The sequence below is a fragment of the Spodoptera frugiperda genome, chromosome 1, assembly GCF_023101765.2.
Source record: "Spodoptera frugiperda isolate SF20-4 chromosome 1, AGI-APGP_CSIRO_Sfru_2.0, whole genome shotgun sequence".
NCBI lineage: Eukaryota > Metazoa > Arthropoda > Insecta > Lepidoptera > Noctuidae > Spodoptera > Spodoptera frugiperda.
In genome coordinates this window covers 533,819-556,186 of record NC_064212.1, presented here as the reverse complement: position 1 = coordinate 556,186, position 22,368 = coordinate 533,819, and the positions used below count along the sequence as shown (strand labels likewise).

Below are 22,368 nucleotides of genomic sequence, written 5' to 3'. Positions count from 1 at the left end.
ACTTTAACGAAATGCTTAAATTCTTGTGTGCACTTTACTTCACAAATTGGAAGTACGTAACAATAAAAAAAAACAGAATTAATTTTCACCATTATTTTTGACTATGAGCCCCGAATATAGTTCGAAACTAATCGAGTTACCTCATCAAATGTGAGTAATCCGTAAAACAAAATATATGACAGTTTAAATACAAAATAAATTAAAAACGCAAAAATATGTATCTTGACTACATTAAAAATTACGCCACCTGTAAATTCAGCCACGAATTACATACAGTATACAGTATTGACTTACCTTTACACCCCGTGCTATCCAATCCGTAGTGTTCATCCAGACACGTGTCGCAAGATGGCGGCGCGGCGCCGGGTGCGCAGGCGCAGTCCCCCGACACCACGTCACACGTCGCGTTCACCGCCGCCCTGCCGCAGCGACATGCCGGGCAACCCGCCGACACACCTTAATGCGGAAGATGGCTTCATTATATTATCTGTTATAATACGTCCGCGGCTAAACATAGGCCTCCATCGATTCCGTTAAGTTCCATACTGGTCAGTTAGAAACGAATTGTATTCTGTGGCTTCCTGCGACCTTATTATTAGGTCTCCAGGTGCTTTTTATCGGGCATGGCTTAAAGCAGATGTTGGGATAGGGCTACCTTCCCTCTCACCCGGGGCGGGAGAAATCATTCGATAATTTTCCTCACTAAAAAATGTGGTGAAAGATAGCTTCAATTATATTTTTTTAAAACCCCTCTTATTCCCCAGATAAATTCCTAGGCTATGTCACATAAGATATCGTCGTGACATGTTTATCGCACGTTCAGTCTTCTAACATGACTTAGAACAGTGAAGTAGTCCCCTCACCCCCGTATCCCTGCAGACAGGTATCGCAGGCGCGGCCGGTCCAGCCGGCGCGGCAGGCGCAGTGTCCGCTGCGCGCGTCGCACGCGGCCGACAGCGCGCCCGCGCCGCACGCGCACGCCACGCAGCCCGCGCTCGTCGCGCTCGGCGCCGAGCCGCCGAACCAGTAGCCTTCCTGTACAATCACCCAACATTTACTAACACAGTAGTCTATTAACCAATGATTATGGCCACCAATATTTCATTTATTTTATTTTTGACGACTACTCATTTTTGACGTCAACTTCAGCAACTGCGCCAGAATATTAAGAAACATAATATAATCCTACATAAGAAACATATAAACTCAAGCGTCAGGTAGCTACCACCAGGGTCGTGGAGGAGTATAGTACTGTACCTTGCAGAGATCACACCGCGCGCCCTCAGTATGCGGCGGGCAGGTGAGGCAGCGGCCCGTGGCGGGGTGGCAGGGGGAGCCTCCGCACTCACACGCCTGGCAGCTACCGCCCGGGGTCGTGGGGGAACCCCAGTAGCCGAAGTCACAACTGTTGTACACAAATATTAGTATTAAAGGTAACGTTTAATCAACTAAAAATAATGACTGAGTATCCGATCTGTACCCTTAGTATGAGTTTGCTTTACGTTTAACGAGATCGAAATAACGAATACGAATAGCGAGAACACGTTTGGTGCTCCGATTGGTTGGTTCATTCGCGCCGGACAATCAGAGCGCTGTACGCGCTCTCGATTCGTTTTCGTCCAACGTAAAGCAAACTCATACTAAGGGTACTGGAAGCCATTGAGGGAGGCCTACATTGAAACATGGACGTGTTGTGACTTACTTCTCGCAGTGGTCCCCGGTGTACCCGTCGGGACACTGAGTGCACACGTACTCGTCCCCCTCGGCGCTGGCCAGCGCACAGTTGGGGCTGAAGTTGTTGCTCGCCTCGAACAATGGACAGGCGCACGGCTTGCACGCTCCCTGATAGTTCAATATTTTATTAGTAAGACCTTAACTAATGTCATGCAGAATTTAAGTAAGCACTCATATACATAGGAGTTCATAGAACTCCCCAATTCCCCCAATCCTCCACCCACAATCCTTTAATCCCTAACCACAAAATGCCAGCAACGCTCTTGTAATTCCTTTAATGTTGTTAATGACCATGGGGACGCGATTACCTCTTTACCATGAACTTATAAATGTGCTTGTTTGTCGGCCTAAGTCATAAAAAGCTAAGCTCATGTTTTGAGGCAAATGCACAAATTTGGGAAATTAAGTGTTTCCTATTATTCTTGCACCCCTAAAGTGGTTATCCTTATATCCATTTTGTACGTACTTGTACAGGGTTCCCATAGTGTCCGGGCAGACACCGCTCGCAGTGTGGGCCCGTCGTGTTGTGCTGGCACGGTCCACAGGGTCCATCCACTGTCAAAAAAAAAAAGAATTTCACCAATAAAGTTATATAAAAAATTCATAGTCATTTTGATTGAGTAGAATTAAGTTAGATGAGCTAGATCTTTCTAATTGAGTTCTCTAAGGACTTTTTTATGGGGCAAGCCCGCCACAACCTCCCATACCGCTGCAAATCCTGTGCACCAGGATCTACAGTAGATACAACCATGAAAACACCGGAACATTGAAGTCTGGCGCATCCCAGGGACACGAATGACTATTTTGGATCCCGCAACGAAATAAATCAGAAGATATTTATTAGAGGAAAAGAAAAGGACTTAAAAAAAGAGTACAGACACAGACAGACAAAAGAGAAAATAGTGTACAGACAGGTCAATGACCTTTTTAGTTTTTCTATCATGACATAGTTCTGTTTACATTATTGTGTAACTCCATTCCGACATTGTGACGGTCAAGGTGAGTCAAGTATGTTTAGAATGACGCACTCCGGTATGATGTGACGCCTTAACGATTTGTTGTGATATCGATTACAATCGTTATCAGTTAATACTAATATTATATCGATGCGTCACGTGGTCAAACGAGTGTACTATTATTAGAACGTATCATTATACTATGACAAATGCATTATAACACCATCTGTGATACTCGAAAAAGGATTTTATCTTATTTGTATGGTGAGTACCTACAGGTTTGGCCTTTCCTTGTATATTTTTATGAAAGGTGAACGTTATTTGGTATCTAATACAAATAAATAGTGGTAAAACGGTAGAGTACAATATATTTTTCACCACTCTTCTCATGGGTGCCGTAAAAGTCGACTAGTCTACAGTCTACACATGTATTTAAGATTTGCGGGGCTGCAATGTTCTCTGATAAACCTATAAAATTATTTTCAGTGGTCAATACTCAATACTTTATTGCATTCCATATACAGATGGTATGAAAATAATACAAGATCAATATGGACCCTGTCGGGCACAGCAAAATTAGGAGAGACGAGTCATCTCTCCCTCTCAGGAGGTCTTTTGCAAAGCAGTGAACGCTTCCGGGCTATTGAAAAAAAAACTTGTAACGGGAAAATAATGTGTTGTTGGGGTAGCGTGGTGTATACAGACCGGTGTCGCAGGCGGCGTGCAGGTTGCAGGCGCAGGGCAGGCACTGGTAGTGCGGCACGCGCGTGTGTGCCCAGGCGCAGCGCGCGCACTGCGGGCCCGTGTGCCCGCGCGGGCACGCGCACGTCTCGCGCGGGACCATACTGCCGCGCACGCCCACGCGCTCCAGCCGGACCTGTAGCGAATATATCCTTGTAATGGAATACAAACGACAAACGGTAGGATCACCTAATAGTAAGAATTCGGCGCCACTGATACAGACTTCGGCACGAAATTTCCGCTCGACCGGAATGATACCAGGACCTCACAGAAAAGTGACGTGAAATAACGCAGGCGTTGTGTTTTACTGCGTGAGTAAAAATACCACAGGCCCAATTGCCCCCTCCGTTATCCTTCCATTCTCACCAATCCCCTAATCGCCCATCCTCAAATCCCTAACCCCCCAAAAGACCAATAAAATGCACTTGTAACTCCTCTGGTATTTCAGATTTCCATGAACGGCGCCGATTGCTTACCATCATGCGATTAGTTTGCTCGTTTGCCAGCTTATAGGTATAAAAAACCTCATAATCGCATTTATAATTAATAGGATCTTTAATTCACATACCTCATCCTGATCGAAGTGATAGTGTGCCTTCAACATGATGCCCTTCATATCTCGGAGGACATCCATCAGCTGTGTCCTGGAAGCCACCTGGTCATCTTCCACGACGCGCCAGTTCCCTTCCAGCAGTGGCACGGAGATCTGCAGGTTGCCAGGAGTCTCGTGGCTAGTGTTGGAGTATGCGAGCATGGTGCCATCTGTACAATACCCTCAAATATTAGTCACTGAAAAAGGAACTACTAATTCCAAGCTGTTATCACCAAACTTGTTAATGGATTTTGAACCTTATGATATTGCAATAAAGTTCATAATTCAATAACAAATTATGCTTAAGTTATACCTAGTGTTTACATCAACTATAATTTAAACTTACCAGTCCCAATAAGAACGACGTCAGGTCCAAAGGTGGGGTTTCCTCCCGTGTCTCCTCGCACTATGCCCCAGTAGACGGAAGCTAGGACTTCGCCACCGTACGCAGCCAGCTGGTCGCCATTGAAGGAGTTCGTCATCCAGTAGAAGTACTCCCACCCTTCTACCTGAAACACGAAGAAGTTTGCATTCCCAATGCTCAAGCGAATAATTCGTGAACATCATATCGTCAGTCACACAGAAAATAACTAGATGAACTAAGGTCTCCCATGTAAGGGAGGGGGTAGTAAACTGTCTTAATGCCCATATTTTTAGATTAAGAAAAAAAATCAGAGAAAATTGGAGAAATAATATATAAAAAAAAATATGGATTAAATAGGTACGAAATTTTTACTCCTCAGTCCTCACCTCATAACTTATAACAAACGGTTTCCCTTGCTCGTCGACAGATGGCTCTAGCGTTTCATTTCCTTGAGAGTCGGTGATCAGCCACGCTTCACCTAGGGGCAGTATAACCTGGAAAGATTTGACTATTTTACTATGACATAAATGAGATTTTTGTCTACACATCTACCGCTTAACTATTATTACTATGTATGATAAGACGCATTAAATTCGCGTCGCACCGCACTGCTCATGAATATGAGCCCCTGGTTTGACTTGAAATTGAACGAGATACCTCGTCAAGCAGTTGCATGAGTCTGATAAACATTTTTTTTTTTATGAAACACGCCGGTAAACGAGCAGACGTATCACCTGATGGTAAGCAATCGCCGCCGCCCATGGACACTTGAAACACCAGTGGCGTTACAAGTGCGTTGCCGGTTTGGGGGTTAGGAATTGAAGGGTTGTTGTTCGGGAATCGGGGATTGGGAAGATTGGGAAGGGGGGAATTGGGCCTCCGGTAACCTCACTCACATAATTAATAAATCAAGCAAGGAGAGTATACTGACATCTCTCGGCGGCTCCAGGTCATCAGGCGAGGCGAGGGTGCAGGTGTCGGTGACGTGGGAGCAGTAGCAGGGCTTGCAGCCCGTCGGCCACTCCGCCAGCAGACCGAAGTGGCCCGGCGCACACGCGTCACATCGCTCGCCCACCACGTTACTCTGTAATTATACAAATAAATTGATACACGGGATTGATGATTGGTTAGCGGGACGAACTCGACATCTATGAGGTTTATTGGGTGCAAAAAGCTTTACACAGAGAGGAGTAGAAGGAGGTTAGGAAGAACTTAAAATTAGGGAGCTAATCAAGATCATGCACAGTTACTTTGGTCGAAAGTTTTAGCGAATGAAAGACGTGATACCACGACCTACATAAAACTGGCGTGAAGTCTTTCGCCGTGTGATTCAGGATACCGAAGCAAGGGCCGATTGCCTCCCCCTACACCTCCCTAAAGGCCGTCAGTGAACTTGTAAGTTCTCTGGTATTGCGAGTATGATTGCGCGGGCAGTGCCGATTGCTTACCATCAGGTGATTCATCTTTCTCTGTTCTATCATCTCGGACGACGAAGACAAATAAACACTTACTTTACATTCACAAACTTCATCACAGACGCGGTCGGGGTCCACAATACCGCGGGGGTCACATTTACAAGCCGGCGTCACTGGGGCCTGGCAGTCAGGGAACTGCGCCGTGGCCTCCTCACAGGAGTCACACAGTGGACCCGTGAACCCTGGCAGACAGCTGCAGGTCACCTGCCTTTGTTTCCTATCCCATTTGCAAGATCCTGTAAGAAGTTAAAGAGAGTTTTATAAGATTTTTCGACGTTCATTTTTATAATAGTTTTTAATTTGATTAGCCATAACAGCTACCTTAATAACTTAAATAAATTACGAGCCTCAAAAGTAACCACAGAATTGACTGTTATTCTTAACCAGATTCAACAACAGGCCACTCATACATTTAATAAAAGGGGTAGTTATAAATAAGGGTAGCTTTAAGTACGTACCATCAGACCCCTGAGGATCACAGCCACACGGCACGCAGGGTCCGTCAGGCAACGCGTTGTAATACCCGAACAGGCACCTATCACACAGGGGCCCCGCCCGATTCTCCTGCATTACAAGAAATATAGATTAATTATTACGTATGGAAGTCGACTAGTTTCAAGCCATACTGGAGGCTCATAGTCATGAGCAGCATTCCGCGAAACACGTTCAATTGTTTATCTATTGCAAGTGAACAGCGTTCAGCGCTCTGATTGGCCGGCTCGAATAAACCCACCAACCAGAGCGACGAACGCGAACTAACTCATACTAAGGTTAAAGAATGATGTTACATCGAAGTTACAGTTTTACTCAGTGGTTTATTTATTTTTGACATGTAATTTCCTGAAACTGAAGTTACACGTAAAAATATGAATTATTCTATTGTTTGTTAGGGGTAAAATTCGATATTTCCTATAGAATCATATACCAACAGGATTAGACAAGACAAATTATGGTTTGTGCAATAAACAACAACTTTCTGATCTACATACATATATATAATAACCTAATAATAAATATGTACGTAATAAATTAACCGATAACCATTTACCTATCTACCAATCATCGATATCACGTGTTCACGACACAATTTTTAATCTTACTGTCTACTACCTACACAGACTTGGACAAAATTACAAAATTTTTAGCCTTACTTAGACCTGCGACTATATGTCTGCATAATATTAAGTAGAGTAATATTTGTATTATTTGTAAATACCTACCTAGGTACCTAGATATTTTTGAAAATAAGCAAAGAGAGATCTTAACTTCTTTATTAATAACCAGCTTCTGAGATAAAGCCTATCGCAGAGTCCGCATTATCGGGCAAAGAAGCCTCTGCTAAATGCTAAGGTTAGTATAATCTACACCTCTGTTAAGTGGCGTTCAAATCAGTTCAATAGGTACTTAACACAAGAGTAAAAAAGTTCCATCCAAGGAATACAAAAGACTAGGTAACTAGGTTCCATTCATCCAAAACCGTGACAAACATTCCCGATTGTAAACTTAAATAGAAGAATTTTATTTATAGTTACCGTGCAATTAACACAAAGTATGGCGCCTGTATCATCATAAGAGCAGGCGCCTCGCTCCCCACAGGAGCACTCAGCCTTCTCCTCTCCATCATCACAGGGTTCGTGGGGAGACCACGCCCCACCAGAGCAGCACCGCTGGCAGTGAGCCCCGCAGGTACCATGCTCACATTCACACTTCGCACCCTGGAACAAATACACCAACATATGATAGAAAACAAGAAATCGTCATTATTGATCAAAAATCATCAGACTGTGAGCCCCCATCGTGACTTGAAATTAGTCGAGTTACCTCGTAACTGTTTCGTGAGTAAATCGTAAGTATCCTAAAAAAGATTCTGCCAGAAGATCATAGTACTTATTCTTCTTCTTTTTATAAACATACATACTGCACTGTAATGGGAGTAATAATTTATTTATTTATATACACAAATAAAATAATGTTTTCTTTAGGAAATCTTTACATAATGTACAAACCTGAGCGTTGACGTCACATTGGGTGGCGTGTCCGTGGCACAGACACCGCGCGGCGACAGTGAGCGCGCGCACCGTGTAGTACTGTTGTTTCGCGGGCGACGCGTGCGCAGCGCGGAACGACAAACGCACGCGACGCGCTACCACGCCCTCGCCCACACCAACATGCATCTGTAAAGTTAAATAAACTATAAATTAAAGTATTACATAACAAATTTCGTTTCATTAGTTCTGTCCACAGATTATTTAGTTGATGACTTTGCAAGTACATAGGTACGTCAAATTGACAAGTATATTATGTTTTTAGAAACCCAAATCCCACTTCCCACTTCTCGCAACGAGTCAAAAAGGAACAATACGTACCTCTCCATTTTCAAGCGGTCTCGGACTAGCAAACTGCGTAGAGCAGGCAGGCTTATCAGCTCTACTCGTTCTCTTCGCGGCTCTGGCCTTCCGACGTCTTCTCTCAGGCCTTAGGTCCCAGAGCTTGCGGCAATGGTCCCTGTCTCCAAAGGCTCTGATCATACTCCAGTCGTCTCCATCCTCGGAAGGTGACACCTCCAGGGACCACGCGAGGGGTCGCGGAGACGGCCCCGACTTGATTATCACGTGCAGCAGTTCCATTTTCTAGAAATAGTTAAATAAGACATTATCATTAATACTACCTATAGTGCCAACGATCAGTAACTCTGCTTGTACCTATAATACTGATACTGATGATACTTAACCCAGTCCTCAGCAATTGTTTTCGATACAAGATCGTTACTAAAGAATAGTTTAAGTAATCATTAAATGACTCTACAGATAGAGTAGTACCTAAATAAAAAAACTCAATAATAATTTTCCTAATTCGGGATTTAAAAATAATCTGTCTATAAAAAGTAAATAAATTAAATGTCAAAACGAAAACCCCAAATAATGTTGAAATCAAATGACTCCAACGGCCAAGATCCAATTTGGATTGCTGAGCCAACGGAGTCAAAGTTATTTAAAGGTACGCGTCCACAGGCCCGCATCGTACGCATCGCACGCACCGCACGCAACGGATTTTAGTTTTGTTTTGTATAGAAACTCATACAACTGCGTCCACTGATCCGCATCGTACGCACCGCATCATCAGTAATGCCTACATGCGATGCGTACTGATGATGTCATACGGAATGCGTACGACGCGTACGATGCGGGCTTGTGGACGCTTACCATTAAACATCACGTTATCTGTTTTCAATACGTTAGAAACTAACTGTTTATTTGTATAAACGTAATTGAATCAGGTGTGCGTACAATGCTTTGTTATAGCATAATGCTGCGTACTCGCCCGCGATAGGGATGTAATCTAATCAGTCGATAGCACAACCGCACAGATGTTCCATATCTACTCCGCAAATACTTTTACTTTCAACTATATCCACTACTGTGCCTACAATTATTGATTAAATGCTACTTTTTGCATAAATTTGCTACTAGACTTTTGCCAACGTGTATCTAACAATCAAATATATCAGTTCTGTTAACACAAATTCTATGTAAAATAGGGATGATGACGGAGTAGGAATATTCAAAATCTATTTATCCGTCAGTGAATTAATGAAAAAATATTAGACACGCATTTTTTATTTTGTCATATAAGATAACAATACTTGGATAAAACGAATCAAAGTTTAGGAGTGGGAGCAAATACGTTACGCATAAAACGTACCTAGAAGTGACGTCACGTCATCAACGTATCAACAAAAGATAAAGAATACTTGTCTAATGTTTTAAAATAATCGACAAGACCGACATTAAAAGAAAAATTATTCATCTACCCTATTACAGAAATAGCAGGATATATAAAAAAAGATATGTGAGAGTATGAGGAATAAAAATGAGGAAAAGGAATTTGTAATAGGATGACGACTGATAAGGGGAATATAAATGAAGAAGACATTTTGTTTTTTTTTTAAATCGTTGCCCCACATTAGGATTTTCTCCTGTGTCGTGGGCGCGTTTACAAACATACAAGTTCACATACACATGACACCCAGACCCGAAACAACAATTTGTGGATCACACAAAGAGTTGCTCCGTGCGGGAATCGAACCCGCTACCCGTTGCGCGGCAGCTAGTTGCCCAGCCACCGCACCAACCGTGTAGTCAAATCAAATTATGCCACTAAACACAATTTTTCTTAGTTCTGTTATCATATGTATTATAGACTAAGTTCCGTTCAAGTACAAAGAAAATCTTTGTTTTCATTACTTTGCACGTCATATATTTAACAGTGCATATCTAGTTAGCAGCGTTACATCATAACACAACACGACTCTGCCTAATATGCTTTTCTCCAATGATAATTACGTTCAGTTTTTACTGAAAATCTCGAAATAAAAAACCGAACACACTCAAGCTCAGCTGCAAAGAGTAGCACGACTTTCAATCCTTTCAAGGAAATATACGGTAACAGTGGCACTATTAGCGACATTTTTGACGACTTCGCGGTAACAAATACTGTGGGGCACAAAAAGCGGAGACCTCCTCATTAGTGGGCCCTTACAAGGCGCCCGACTGCTACCGGCCGCGTCACTGCACAATTAACGAGACATTTTTCTAATTAGCTCCTCTGGCATCCAGGTATAATAATACTGACGCCTTTTTTGGACTCACCCCTCCTTTAATGGAAGACTGCTTTAGAAATTCTCAGTGTTTATCCTGTTACACGAATGGATTCTAAAATGTTCCTAAAGATACCTTTTCTTATAGATTATATGAACGAAGTATATGGAAATCTGAACAACGGTTTCAAAGAACTAAAGTTTTACAACATTTTTAATGTTATGCTTTAGTAGGAAACAGATAAAGTACTTTTACGGAAGGTAAAAAGTAATTAATCACTTTGAAGGCCACATCGGTTATTTTGGAGTTTAAAACTAATTGGTGAATCGCGATATCTTATCAAAAGACGATGCAGTCTAGGTCGGTTAATGTAAGATAACAGGAACCAAACCCCAGCAAGGTGTGTCTGGAGAGACAGTAGTCTCGCTGATATGATAAAGGGACCACTTGACTTCCATTTTGATCAAACTGCTGAGTACAATAGAACAAACAGCCCTAGGAACATTCGATAAGATTCCAACTGTTGACAGTTTGTATTAAGCTCTAAAATCCGCAGCAATACAGTATCGCACCACTGATAACCGACGGATATTTTTTGTGAGATAAATTGCAAAACAGTATCAATATTATCAAAAGACATAAAAAATAGGAACACCCCTATCTACTGATTACTTTATCACAAACGATAAAAAGGTATATGTACGCTCAGTGACTGGTTTTATGTTCATGTAAACGCTCGTACTTGACGATGCCGAAGAAGGGTTCCATGTCTAGTGGACAAGAGGAGCTTTGTGACGTGAAAGTGGACGTGCTTATTAAACACAAGAGTCGTCGGAAGGGAAAAAGTGTAGAGGAACTGAGCGGAAACAGAAGTGAGACGAGTCGAGACGTAGATAGTGATGAAAGCAGACACAAGTCGCGTCGAGACAGATCCAGGAGTCAGGATGACTTAGACGGAGGCAGACGAAAGAAGCGGGAAGTTGATCATCGTGCTGGAAGTGTAGGTGCGATACAAGCTAGGCTACCGGAGACTGAGAGTAGTGACGATAGTGTGGTCATGAGGGATCACAAGAAACGTAGTAGGAACTATGACAACGTAGACCATGGTGTTACCAATGTACACGTAGTGCGACACAAGAAACGATTAGCTGTCGCCGACCTCAGTGACGAGGAAATAAATATGGTGAGACAACAGAGGAGACGAAAAGATGAACACAGTGGCACCAGCTCAGATCTCACACGTCAGAAGTCACGCAGCACGCACTCCGCAGGTGCTTACGAAGGGACAATGAAAGGCAAGCCGAAGGTAGCAAATAAACCCACGGAATACGTCTACGTTAACAACGCATATGTGGGAAGCTTAAACAGTGTTAACGAAGGAAGACGCCAACAACCATTACAAAGGTTTGTTAATTCTTAAACGATCGCATAGTTTTTATCATTGGCAATGAGATCCAACTATCGGTCATTGCCGATTAGAATTAGTATCATGTTCTATTACTGCTGACATAATTTATTCCATATCATAGGTAATACCGAAAGATATCATAGGAAATTGAGAGTTATGAAACGAGTTTTAGATAGCTTGAAAGGTCATGGCCATAGATAGGCTTTAGATAGCTTAGAAACTATGTTGTTGCCGATGGCATCGGTAATCGGACAGGATTCAGGATCTATCAGTTAAATCATATTAAGCGATTTATAATGTACGCAATGTCGGCGTACAAGTGACGACGCGGTTTTCTATCTTATCAATTTTATTTTATTCTTGCACAATACAAATTCGGATGGTATTCCCCTTTATTTTTCTAACTTTTTCTACGGTTTCATCTTTGTCGTCCTCTTGTGTTATGACATTTGAGCGAAAGTTACACATTAGTACACATGGTTACAGTTGGCTGTACATTAAAAATGTCCCACAGAATTTAGAAGTACAATAAAACTTCAATAAAAATGTGACAAGAAGTTTGTTCAAGCAAATCAAAGTTAGATGCGTACCTAGATATATAGCTATGGTTAAACATAGATCATATTTATACAGTCCACTACTCTTGTAAAAATGACAGTTCGAAATAAACCGTCATACCGTACTCACGCAGTTTTAATCAAATAATCATCTCAATCAAATTTCAACCTAATCGCCTTCAACATATGGTCCTTCGAGCCGGATCGTCGCCGCTAACCGGCAGTGAACGAGCGCGTCGCGAGAACAAAAGAAAGCGATTAAGGATTCTTTTTTTGCTACAAAAGTGAATGCTAATCTATTGTGAACGCGTGATTTTTATGAATAGCATTAAAAACACGAACATAACTAAGTACTTATAATTATTCAGTGAGTGATCGGATTACGATTAACAAAGACAAATAAGTGCGTAGTTAAAAAAGTGAAAAATACCTTCTACTTGTGGACATTGAGAACATTCGTGAACATTACTTTTTCGTATAAGAATTTCTTTAACTATACAAGTGTATTGCTGCGTAAAGTGTGATATTGAGAATAACGATGGCAGATCTAATAGCTTATCAATACGAACTATTAGAAAACTTAAAAAGTGCAGAAAAGAACTTCAAAAAGTCACCAAAAGAAAGAATTAAAAAGCCTTATTTAGAAGCAAGATTAGAGTTATTAGAAGAACTTTGGAAGAACTTTAAAGACGGACACAAAAGTATTATATTACGTCAAGATGAAAATCAGAAAGATCCGTATTTTAAGGAGAAAATATACGACACATTCCAGGAACTTTATATACAATATAAGGTAGCAATAAAGGAAGCTCTTGAGCCCTTTATCGATGCATCAGGTCAAAGTCCAACAACCAACAATAGTGAAGGTCAACAAAGGTCATCAGACAATAATGAAATTAAATTACCAAAAATTAAAATACCCACTTTTAGTGGCAAATATGAGGAGTGGCAAACATTTTTTGATCTTTTTTCGTCCTTAATACATAAAAATACAAAATTATCACCAGTACAGAAGTTGCATTATTTGAAGAGCAATTTGTCGGGAGAACCGGAAATGATGTTGCGCAACTATACTACGACAGATGCAAATTATGATGACGCCTGGAACGAGTTAGTGAAACGTTATAACAATAAGAGGTTCAATTGTAACGCAATTTTGAAAATTCTTTTCACACAAAAACCTATATATTCTGAGTCTGCGAATTCAATCAAACTCCTGGTAGATACTACTTCGACGTGTCTAAAAGCCTTAAAAAACTTGGGTGTTGAAACTGACAAATGGGACTTGATCATCAATTTTCTAGTTGTGTCCAAGTTAGATCCAGAATCGATGAAACAGTGGGAACAACAACTCAGTGCGATAAATTGTGACCTACCCACTTGGCCCAACTTAAGAGACTACTTGGAATCACGATTCAGATCTCTGGAAATGATCGAGAACAATAAAGTAAAATCTTCACAACCAAAACCAGCTATTAAACCTAAGGCTTTTCATTCGAATGTCAATAAGGAAGGAAAAGAGCGCGAAATGAAGTGTGCATTATGTAACAGCGACCATTACATCTATCATTGCAAGAAATTCGCCGACATGCCTACCAAAGAAAGGCAGGAGTATGTTCAGAAGAATAAATTGTGCTTCAACTGCCTTGCGCCATCGCACGCTGTGAACAAGTGTCGTCAATCAGCGTGTTGCAGACGGTGTGGACGACGACATCACTCCCTTCTTCACTACGAGAGAGAGCAAACCACGGAGACAACAAAACAAGAAGACTGCTTGGCTACAGGTACCGATAGTGAGGGGTGTAAGGGTAAGTCCAATGTTGTTTCTTGTCATTGTGAGCATATTCAAACTAATTCCGTGTTATTAGCTACCGCTAAGGTCTTAGTTAGTAGTAAGAACGGTTGTAAACATATATTAAGGGCTTTATTAGACCAGGGGTCGCAAGCATCATTTGTGTCCGAGGCGACCGTTCAATTACTAAATCTTACACGCAAATCAGTTAGTGGTTGGGTGTCCGGTGTGGGAGAGGGGCAAACGAGAATCAAACACATGGTTTCACTCTGCGTGAAATCACGCCACAATCCCAGCGAGTCAATTCGAGTAAATGCTTATGTATTGCGTACACTAACAGCACTGCTACCCACCATTAATCTTAAACATCCTGATTGGGCCAATCTTGAGAAACTGGAGCTAGCTGATCCAAGTTTTACCACACCAGGTAAAATAGATATTTTGCTTGGAGCTGAGGTTTACGGGGACATATTGTTAAACGGCGTTATTAAACACCCCAAGGGTAATCTATTGGCACAAAACACAATCCTAGGGTGGGTGATATCTGGAAAAATATTACAAAGTTCCTCCTCAGCAAAGAAACATATTACAACCCTCCACGCTCAAGTGAAGGAAGACGAGCTGCTGCGTAAGTTTTGGGAGATAGAAAAGGAACCAAATAGCATACAAAAGAAGTTATCAAAAGAAGAAGAAAGATGCGAAGAATTTTATGCAGCCACGACAGTCAGAGACGATGAGGGGAGATACGTGGTAAAATTACCGTTTCAAAACGAGGATCCTGAGTGTCAATATGGCGGGTTGAGAGAGATAGCAGTAAAAAGATTAAATTATTTAGAGAAAAGGTTGGCAAGAGATTGTAAACTTCGGGAAGAATATCATAAAGTTATGCAAGAATATATTAGCTTAAATCACATGGTCCAAGTTAATCCTAGCGAGATTGATAATACTAAGGCTGTCTATCTTCCTCACCATGCCGTAATTCGAGAGGACAAGTCCACAACCAAGGTTCGCGTAGTCTTCGACGCATCGTGCAAAGGTTCGAATAACTTTTCCTTAAATGACAACTTATGTGTTGGTCCACAGCTGCAACAGGAATTACGTCACATTTTAATGAGATGGCGGACACACAAAATATGTATCACAGCAGATATCATTAAAATGTATAGAATGGTGCGTGTAGCCGAAGAAGACACAGACTACCAAAGATTACTATGGAGGGCTGCACCCAATGAGCCCATAAAACATTTCAAACTTATGAGATTGACCTTCGGCACAGCATGTGCACCATATCTTGCTGTAAAATCACTTCAAACCCTCGCCAGTGATGAGAAATTACAGTACCCTATTGCTGCAAAGATTACTGAAGCTGATTTTTACGTCGACGATTTGCTCACAGGATGTGAGACAGAAGAAGAAGCTGTACATATTTATAACGAGATGAACAGCCTCATGAACTCAGGAGGTTTTCAACTCCAGAAATGGAGCAGTAATAGTGAGTCTTTATTACAGTACATCGGAGAAAACAAGCATGATAACAACGAGTTCAAGGTTAATAGTGTTATTAAAGTATTAGGGTTAAGTTGGAACAGGGAAGCAGACGCCTTCCAATACACAGTTAACTTGACAGAACCTAAACAACCCGTGACTAAGCGACATGTTCTATCCGAAATAGCTAAACTTTATGATCCTTTAGGATGGATAGCTCCAATCATAATAACGGCCAAAATTATCATGCAGAAACTGTGGAAAACGGGTCTAGAATGGGATGAGCCTATCGACAATATTTTACAGGCAGAGTGGCTACAGTACCGGAAGAACTTGACATACATCAAAGGCCTACGCTTACCACGATGGTTACACCAAACACGTACATCAAAGGTGGAGTTGCATGTCTTTGCCGATGCATCGCAAACCGCATACGGAGCAGTGGTGTACATGCGAGTCATTGAGAAGGATCAAGTTTTCGTAAACCTAATATCTTCCAAAACCAAGGTAGCTCCAATCGAGAAGCAAGTTTCCATCCCTAGACTAGAACTTTGTGGTGCCGCATTGGCAGCTAAATTAATTTCAGAGACATCTCAAGTGCTGGGAGTACCTAAACATAGCTTATACGCGTGGACCGATTCCACCATAGTGTTGGCTTGGTTGCGAGGTGGACCAAGCAAGTGGAGCACCTTTGTGAGCAACAGAGTATCAGACATACTAAACATTATAGATTACGAGCATTGGGGGCACGTATCTACTGATACAAACCCAGCGGACTGCGCATCACGGGGCGTACAGGGGCCCGAGTTGTTAAACTACTCTCTGTGGTGGAACGGTCCGGTTTGGTTGTCTAGTTTAAATTTAAGCATCGTCATCCCTAATATCGAAGATACACGTGAAGAGGAACGAGTGACAACTTTGACTGCAATAAATAACAATATCGAGGAATTTATTTGGACTAAATATTCTAGTTTATCAAAAATGTTGAGAGTCATTTCATATTGCAGGCGGTTCCTTAATTTCAAATTACCTAAAGACAAGCGTGAATGTTTTTCTAAAATTATATTAACAAGAGAATTACAGGAAACCTTACTTAATTGCATAAAACAAGTTCAAGCCATTGATTTCAAAGAGGAGATACAACAGTTAAAATTTCAAGGTCACGTATCCAAAGGCAGCAAGCTTCGCACTCTTTGCCCCATTGTCGATGATAACGGAGTTTTAAGAGTTGGCGGGCGTATCCAAAAATCTCAAGTGGCCTACGATACTCAGCACCCCATAATTTTACCCGCTAAGAGCCATCTTAGCAGGCTAATAGTTCATGATGCTCACCATAGGACATTACACGGTGGTCCTCAAGTAATGTCTAATTATTTGAGATCAAAATATTGGATACTACGTGCAAAACATTTAACAAAGAAGGTTTACCGAGAGTGTGTCACTTGTACTCGATATTCAAAAAGGAATGCCACGCAACTAATGGGACAGTTGCCACAGGTGCGGGTAAATCCCGACCGACCTTTTAAGTCAGCTGGTGTGGACTACGCAGGTCCCATTAACATCCGTTTTTCCCCGGGAAGAGGTGCAAAATCGTACAAGGGATACATATGTTTATTCATTTGCATGGTGACACGTGCCATACATTTGGAGGCCGTCACCGACATGACAGCGAAAGGGTTTATTGCAGCCTTCCGACGATTCGTATCAAGACGAGGTCACTGCCATGATCTATACAGTGATAATGGCACTAACTTCGTGGGAGCAGACAAACAGTTAAAAGACATGTTCAACAGTGCCAAATCTTCCTTTGCTGGTGAGGTGGCAGAGCAGTTAGCCACAGAACGAACTACATGGCATTTCATACCTCCTCATGCACCCAATTTCGGGGGTCTGTGGGAGGCTGGGATTCGCAGCACAAAAACTCACCTTAAAAAAGTAATTGGTGATGTTACTCTCACTTACGAGGAGTTATCTACCTTGTTGGCACAGATCGAAGCGTGTTTAAATTCACGGCCCATAAATGTCTTAAGCGATGATCCTAATGACCCTCTTCCACTTACACCGGGCCACTTTCTGATAGGCGAACCCTTGTTAACCTTGGCAGACGAAAGTCACACTTGTAAAAATATTTCGAATTTAGATAGATGGAGACTGACACAAAAAATGGTCAACGATTTCTGGAACAGGTGGTACAAGGAGTATATAGTAAATCTAAATCAGAGATATAAGTGGTATACAAAAAAGACTGAGCCAGAAATCGATGACATAGTCATTCTAAAAGAGGATAATGTACCTCCAAGTAAATGGGTTCTAGGGAAGGTTATTAAAAAACATGTTGGTCCTGATAACCTAACTCGTGTTGCAACTGTTAAAACGAAAAATAACATTTTTAAACGTCCATTAAGTAAAATTTGTGTCTTAACAAAATAAACAAATACCTTATCTTTAAAAAATTCATTATAGAATCGATGTACTAAAACAAACATTGCACTTATATCGTATCAAGGTTCTCGTATATTGTATATTTACCTATTTAAGGACAACCCTACTTGCAGAAGGCTAGTCATTATATAATGTAAGATAATCAGCATGCGTGTGTTACACGATGCATCATGTATACCTATATAGATTGTTTTATCTAGTTAAAAGCTATGTAGAATAAGATTAATGTACGAATAAGTCAGTTGATAAACATGTGATGTGCGTAAGCATTCATTAATTGCAACCTCAGCTCGATTCTCGCCTACCTAATTCGTATCATACTGTACTATTACCTACCTGCATAACTATGTAATAATGTAAACTAATTAAAGATAAACCATAACAAAAAAAACGTAAAATGTGTACCTACTTTGAGATTTATACTTACGTGTTTAATGTAACAAAGCTACTTTCTTGCAGCATTAGTTCAATATACTTACCTATGTACTTACTTACCCAACTGTTGTAGCATGAATCATCCTCTCGCAGGTAATAGATATAAGTTGTTCCGTTATTAACTAGTGTGTGTAAACTTACCTTTGCAATTGTGTTAGTTGTTTGTTGTATTTGAAATGTATATAATTGTGTAACTTACCAACTTACCTTACTATCAAAGTTAAACTGCATAATTATGTATTGCTAAGATTTTTTATCTTATTTTTTTTGTAATTTATGTTAAAGAACTCCGTTCTTTGGGGGGCGGAATGTTCAAGCAAATCAAAGTTAGATGCGTACCTAGATATATAGCTATGGTTAAACATAGATCATATTTATACAGTCCACTACTCTTGTAAAAATGACAGTTCGAAATAAACCGTCATACCGTACTCACGCAGTTTTAATCAAAAAATCATCTCAATCAAAATTCAACCTAATCGCCTTCAACAAAGTTGTTTCACAAAACTCGTATCGGAATTCGCAGGGTTCCATTTTGGGTACAAAAATATCAGAGGTCCTAGTACGAGTTTGTTTTGCGTTTAACGAGAGTGCGTTTGCTCTTATTGGTTGCTTCATTCGCACCGGCCAAGCAGAGCGCTGAACGCGCTCTCGTTTCGACTTTGTTCAAGATAAAGCAAACTTGTACTAAGTGTATAGAGAGCCATAATGTCGTTCGTTTCCAAATTTTCCTGTTATCTGATAAATATATAAGTTATAGATGCTTGCTAGATAAATATTTATTTATCTATAGCAGTGATGTGTTGTTTGTTGGCTGTTGGCTCTAAATCAATTTGGCAACAGCGATATTTACACATTTAATCATAAATATAAGCAGATTAGAAAGATATGGAGTGTTAAACTATGTTGATTTAAATATTAAGACGTACGTACAAAGTAACCAAGATTATTATCCTTTTTAATTATAAGTATTCTTATCTGTTCATTTCATATCAGAAAGCAACATTTTCTAAGATTGTTCAGACCGAAATATTACCTTGCAGGCGAACTACAATTATTGTTAAAATATTAATTGTACTTAGTGGCTCCTTGGACTACTATACTTTACTACTTTACTTTGGACTTGGTTCTAAAATATCGATTTTGGGTTTTGATCGAGTCCACACCCTATTTATTTATTTGAATAGAACGTATCTCCCGTTTCTATTTCTGCTGTTTTGTTTCAGCAAATCGAACTTAATTTTCCTTCCATAATAAAAATCACTTAAATGGGTGTAGGTGCTGGACATAATCCCTGACCCTCCGAGGATTAAGTGGTTTGAAGTGATGTGACTCTCTATTATAAATTATCATTTCAACAATTTTCCTGGTAAATATTTCGTGACCCGCGAATCGATGACTCATAAAATTTATCTTATCGATTACCTACGAGATAATACGTCCTGAAAATACGCAAATTTGTAACTTTTAGTTAAACAATAAGTTGATGTTATATGTCTTTCCAATTATTCGTTGGGTTATTGCACTGGTTTGAATCAGTTACTGGTTGATGGAATATTAGCAAGCAAGACTGGAAAGTGAGGGGTATCGTATCGTTGTGGGTCCTTCTATGTATATTGTTCAAAGTAGAATTACTTTGAGGAAAAAGAAAAAACGTATACAATGTCCTGTTTCTTAGTTATTTTCCTGTTAGAGTAGTGGATCAACTCTGTGTTGATAAGATATCGGTCAGTCTTACTAATGTCACGGCAACATTTGTTATTGTGGCACTACAGTACAATACGGAATACTTTTTATTGGCATATTTTTATTTTATTTTATTCAGGGATGAGTAGTATAAATTAACGTCAAAGAAATTGGGGGCGTCTATGAAATGCTTGTACCCAGGGTGCACTCTAGGTTTAATATTATATCATAGACCATGTAAATTTAAGCAGTTTACTAACCAAAATGTTTATTTTTTTCCAGCACATACAGGGAGCAGTACTGGGCCTGTTCCAGGTGGTCGCACGGGAAGAAAATCTTGGCGATTGGAATAGGAGTGTTGTTGGGGATGTCTCTAGTGGGAGGCGTCGTCACTCTGATCTTAGTGATCACAGGACAGAATCCTGATGAGATCATAGGCCCTCTGTTGCCTGGAAACAACATGTTTTGAACTCTAGCTAGAACAAATTATGGACTATAATTCCGTAGAGTACCTGTTACGAATGTATTGTCGTGATTTGATGGAGTCTGTATATAATATTAAGATCTTATCATTTAAGGTATGTGTCTACGTTACTCTCTGATGTACAAATCAAATGTATTGATTTTTTACTGAAAAGTCAAATAATATTGTAGTTGTTGTTCATGCTCTGATTAATGAAGGATTAGAGGTTGTGGAATTAGGAATAGAAGTTACAAGTTTCATATTTCATGACAAAACTTTTAATATACCACGTAACGATAAAGTTTGTGAGTTTGTGTGTGTGTGTGTGTTTGTTACGCAATCACGTCAAAACGGCTGAAGGGATTGCGATGAAATTTGGAACAGAGGTAGATTAAGGTCTGGAATAAGACACAGGTTACTTTTTATCCCACGGAGATGCGGACAAAGCCGCTAGCAGAAGCTAGTATGAATATAATTATGAGAAACTTTAGAATATGACTCGAACGTTTGCTCAATATAGCAGTGTAAAGAGAAGCCATGACGTCACATAAAAAATAATTTGGGAAAGATTATAGCAGTAGTGACCTAGATATATGTTTGTCGAGCATTTGCCAAGTGATAACACACTGATAACGTGTTTTCAGATTAAGTAGGTATATAGTTTCAAATATTTTGCTTTGTAACCTTAAAATATTTTGCGGGCTTTCGATAGGTTCGTGTACCTATGCCTTGTATTGGCTTATCAGCACTGATAAGCACATTGTGACTGACAAGTATCTTCCGATGAATTCTAGAACTTTGGTCAGATTTAAGGCATAATATCAAGCTATGAATAACCATTGTAAACTGACCGTCGAATGTGCGGAAAGGTGATACAAAGCAAGACCATTTTAAACTGGTTCTGTATTGGTTGATAAGTAGCGTTTGTAAAAAAACACTAGCAAACCCGGCAAACTCCGTTTTGCCACCAATGATTTTCCCTCTTTTGAATTTTTTTTTCCTGTATTTTCTTCGCTATAAACTTCACGGTACCCGAGACCTTTCCAACGAATCCAAAACCGTGGAAATCGGTTCGCGCGTTCTGGAGTTATAGTGTCAGGAAGGAAAACCCGATTTATTTTTATATTATAGAAGATTAGACATTGGTACTGGCACCTATCTGAACATATATTTCCATATTATGATGTTTTAGACTTATAATAGTCAGAGCTAGCACATCTTAAAACCTATTCTAAATATATTAGTTGCCAATACTGCCCGAGATTTTTTAGAATTTGGTGTGTCATTATGTGCTACTAATAATAATAGATTTTCAACCTTATCGTTTTATTAATAAAGTCGAAAATCATTTATTAACATAAATATAGTCGCGGGCGACTATCTAGTTAATTCTTAGTTGTAAAACTGTGTAATTATGTAAATAATACTATGTACTTACTACTTATTTATTAATAAATTACCTTTTATAAAACGATGAAGTTTTAATGTAAAAAAATTCGAATTAACCTCTCCCTCCCCCCTCCATAAAAAGGCCGGCAACGCACTTGCAACTTCCCTGGTGTTGCCGCTGTCACTGATCAAGTGATGGCTAATGCTACTAAAATATTATTAAAAAAAAAAATTTGAAGCAACTACAAGCA

The 22,368-nt window shown here is 40.2% G+C and overlaps 2 protein-coding genes across 3 annotated transcripts in view; one reads left to right on the top strand and one right to left on the bottom strand.

Moving 5' to 3' along the window:
• LOC118273145 (laminin subunit alpha-2) overlaps positions 1 to 22,368 on the bottom strand; it is a 139,948-nt gene that overhangs the window by 79,837 nt on the left and 37,743 nt on the right. For both annotated transcript variants that reach the window (XM_050694763.1, XM_050694757.1), the window contains exons 4-18: positions 8,229 to 8,492; positions 7,869 to 8,036; positions 7,395 to 7,577; positions 6,321 to 6,426; positions 5,899 to 6,098; positions 5,319 to 5,471; positions 4,774 to 4,881; positions 4,370 to 4,532; positions 4,000 to 4,193; positions 3,396 to 3,567; positions 2,201 to 2,289; positions 1,703 to 1,842; positions 1,258 to 1,405; positions 864 to 1,035; positions 295 to 456 (exon numbers count right to left, since the gene is read on the bottom strand). In XM_050694763.1, the coding sequence (XP_050550720.1) occupies positions 295 to 456; positions 864 to 1,035; positions 1,258 to 1,405; positions 1,703 to 1,842; positions 2,201 to 2,289; positions 3,396 to 3,567; positions 4,000 to 4,193; positions 4,370 to 4,532; positions 4,774 to 4,881; positions 5,319 to 5,471; positions 5,899 to 6,098; positions 6,321 to 6,426; positions 7,395 to 7,577; positions 7,869 to 8,036; positions 8,229 to 8,492 (2,422 nt within the window). The remainder of the gene's footprint in view (positions 1 to 294; positions 457 to 863; positions 1,036 to 1,257; positions 1,406 to 1,702; positions 1,843 to 2,200; positions 2,290 to 3,395; positions 3,568 to 3,999; positions 4,194 to 4,369; positions 4,533 to 4,773; positions 4,882 to 5,318; positions 5,472 to 5,898; positions 6,099 to 6,320; positions 6,427 to 7,394; positions 7,578 to 7,868; positions 8,037 to 8,228; positions 8,493 to 22,368) is intronic.
• Positions 11,161 to 22,199, top strand: LOC118273144 (peptidyl-prolyl cis-trans isomerase G-like). The gene is made up of 2 exons (XM_035589953.2): positions 11,161 to 11,864; positions 20,548 to 22,199. Exons 1-2 carry the CDS (start codon positions 11,209 to 11,211, stop codon positions 20,732 to 20,734), a joined length of 843 nt encoding a protein of 280 aa, XP_035445846.2. The 5' UTR covers positions 11,161 to 11,208; the 3' UTR covers positions 20,735 to 22,199.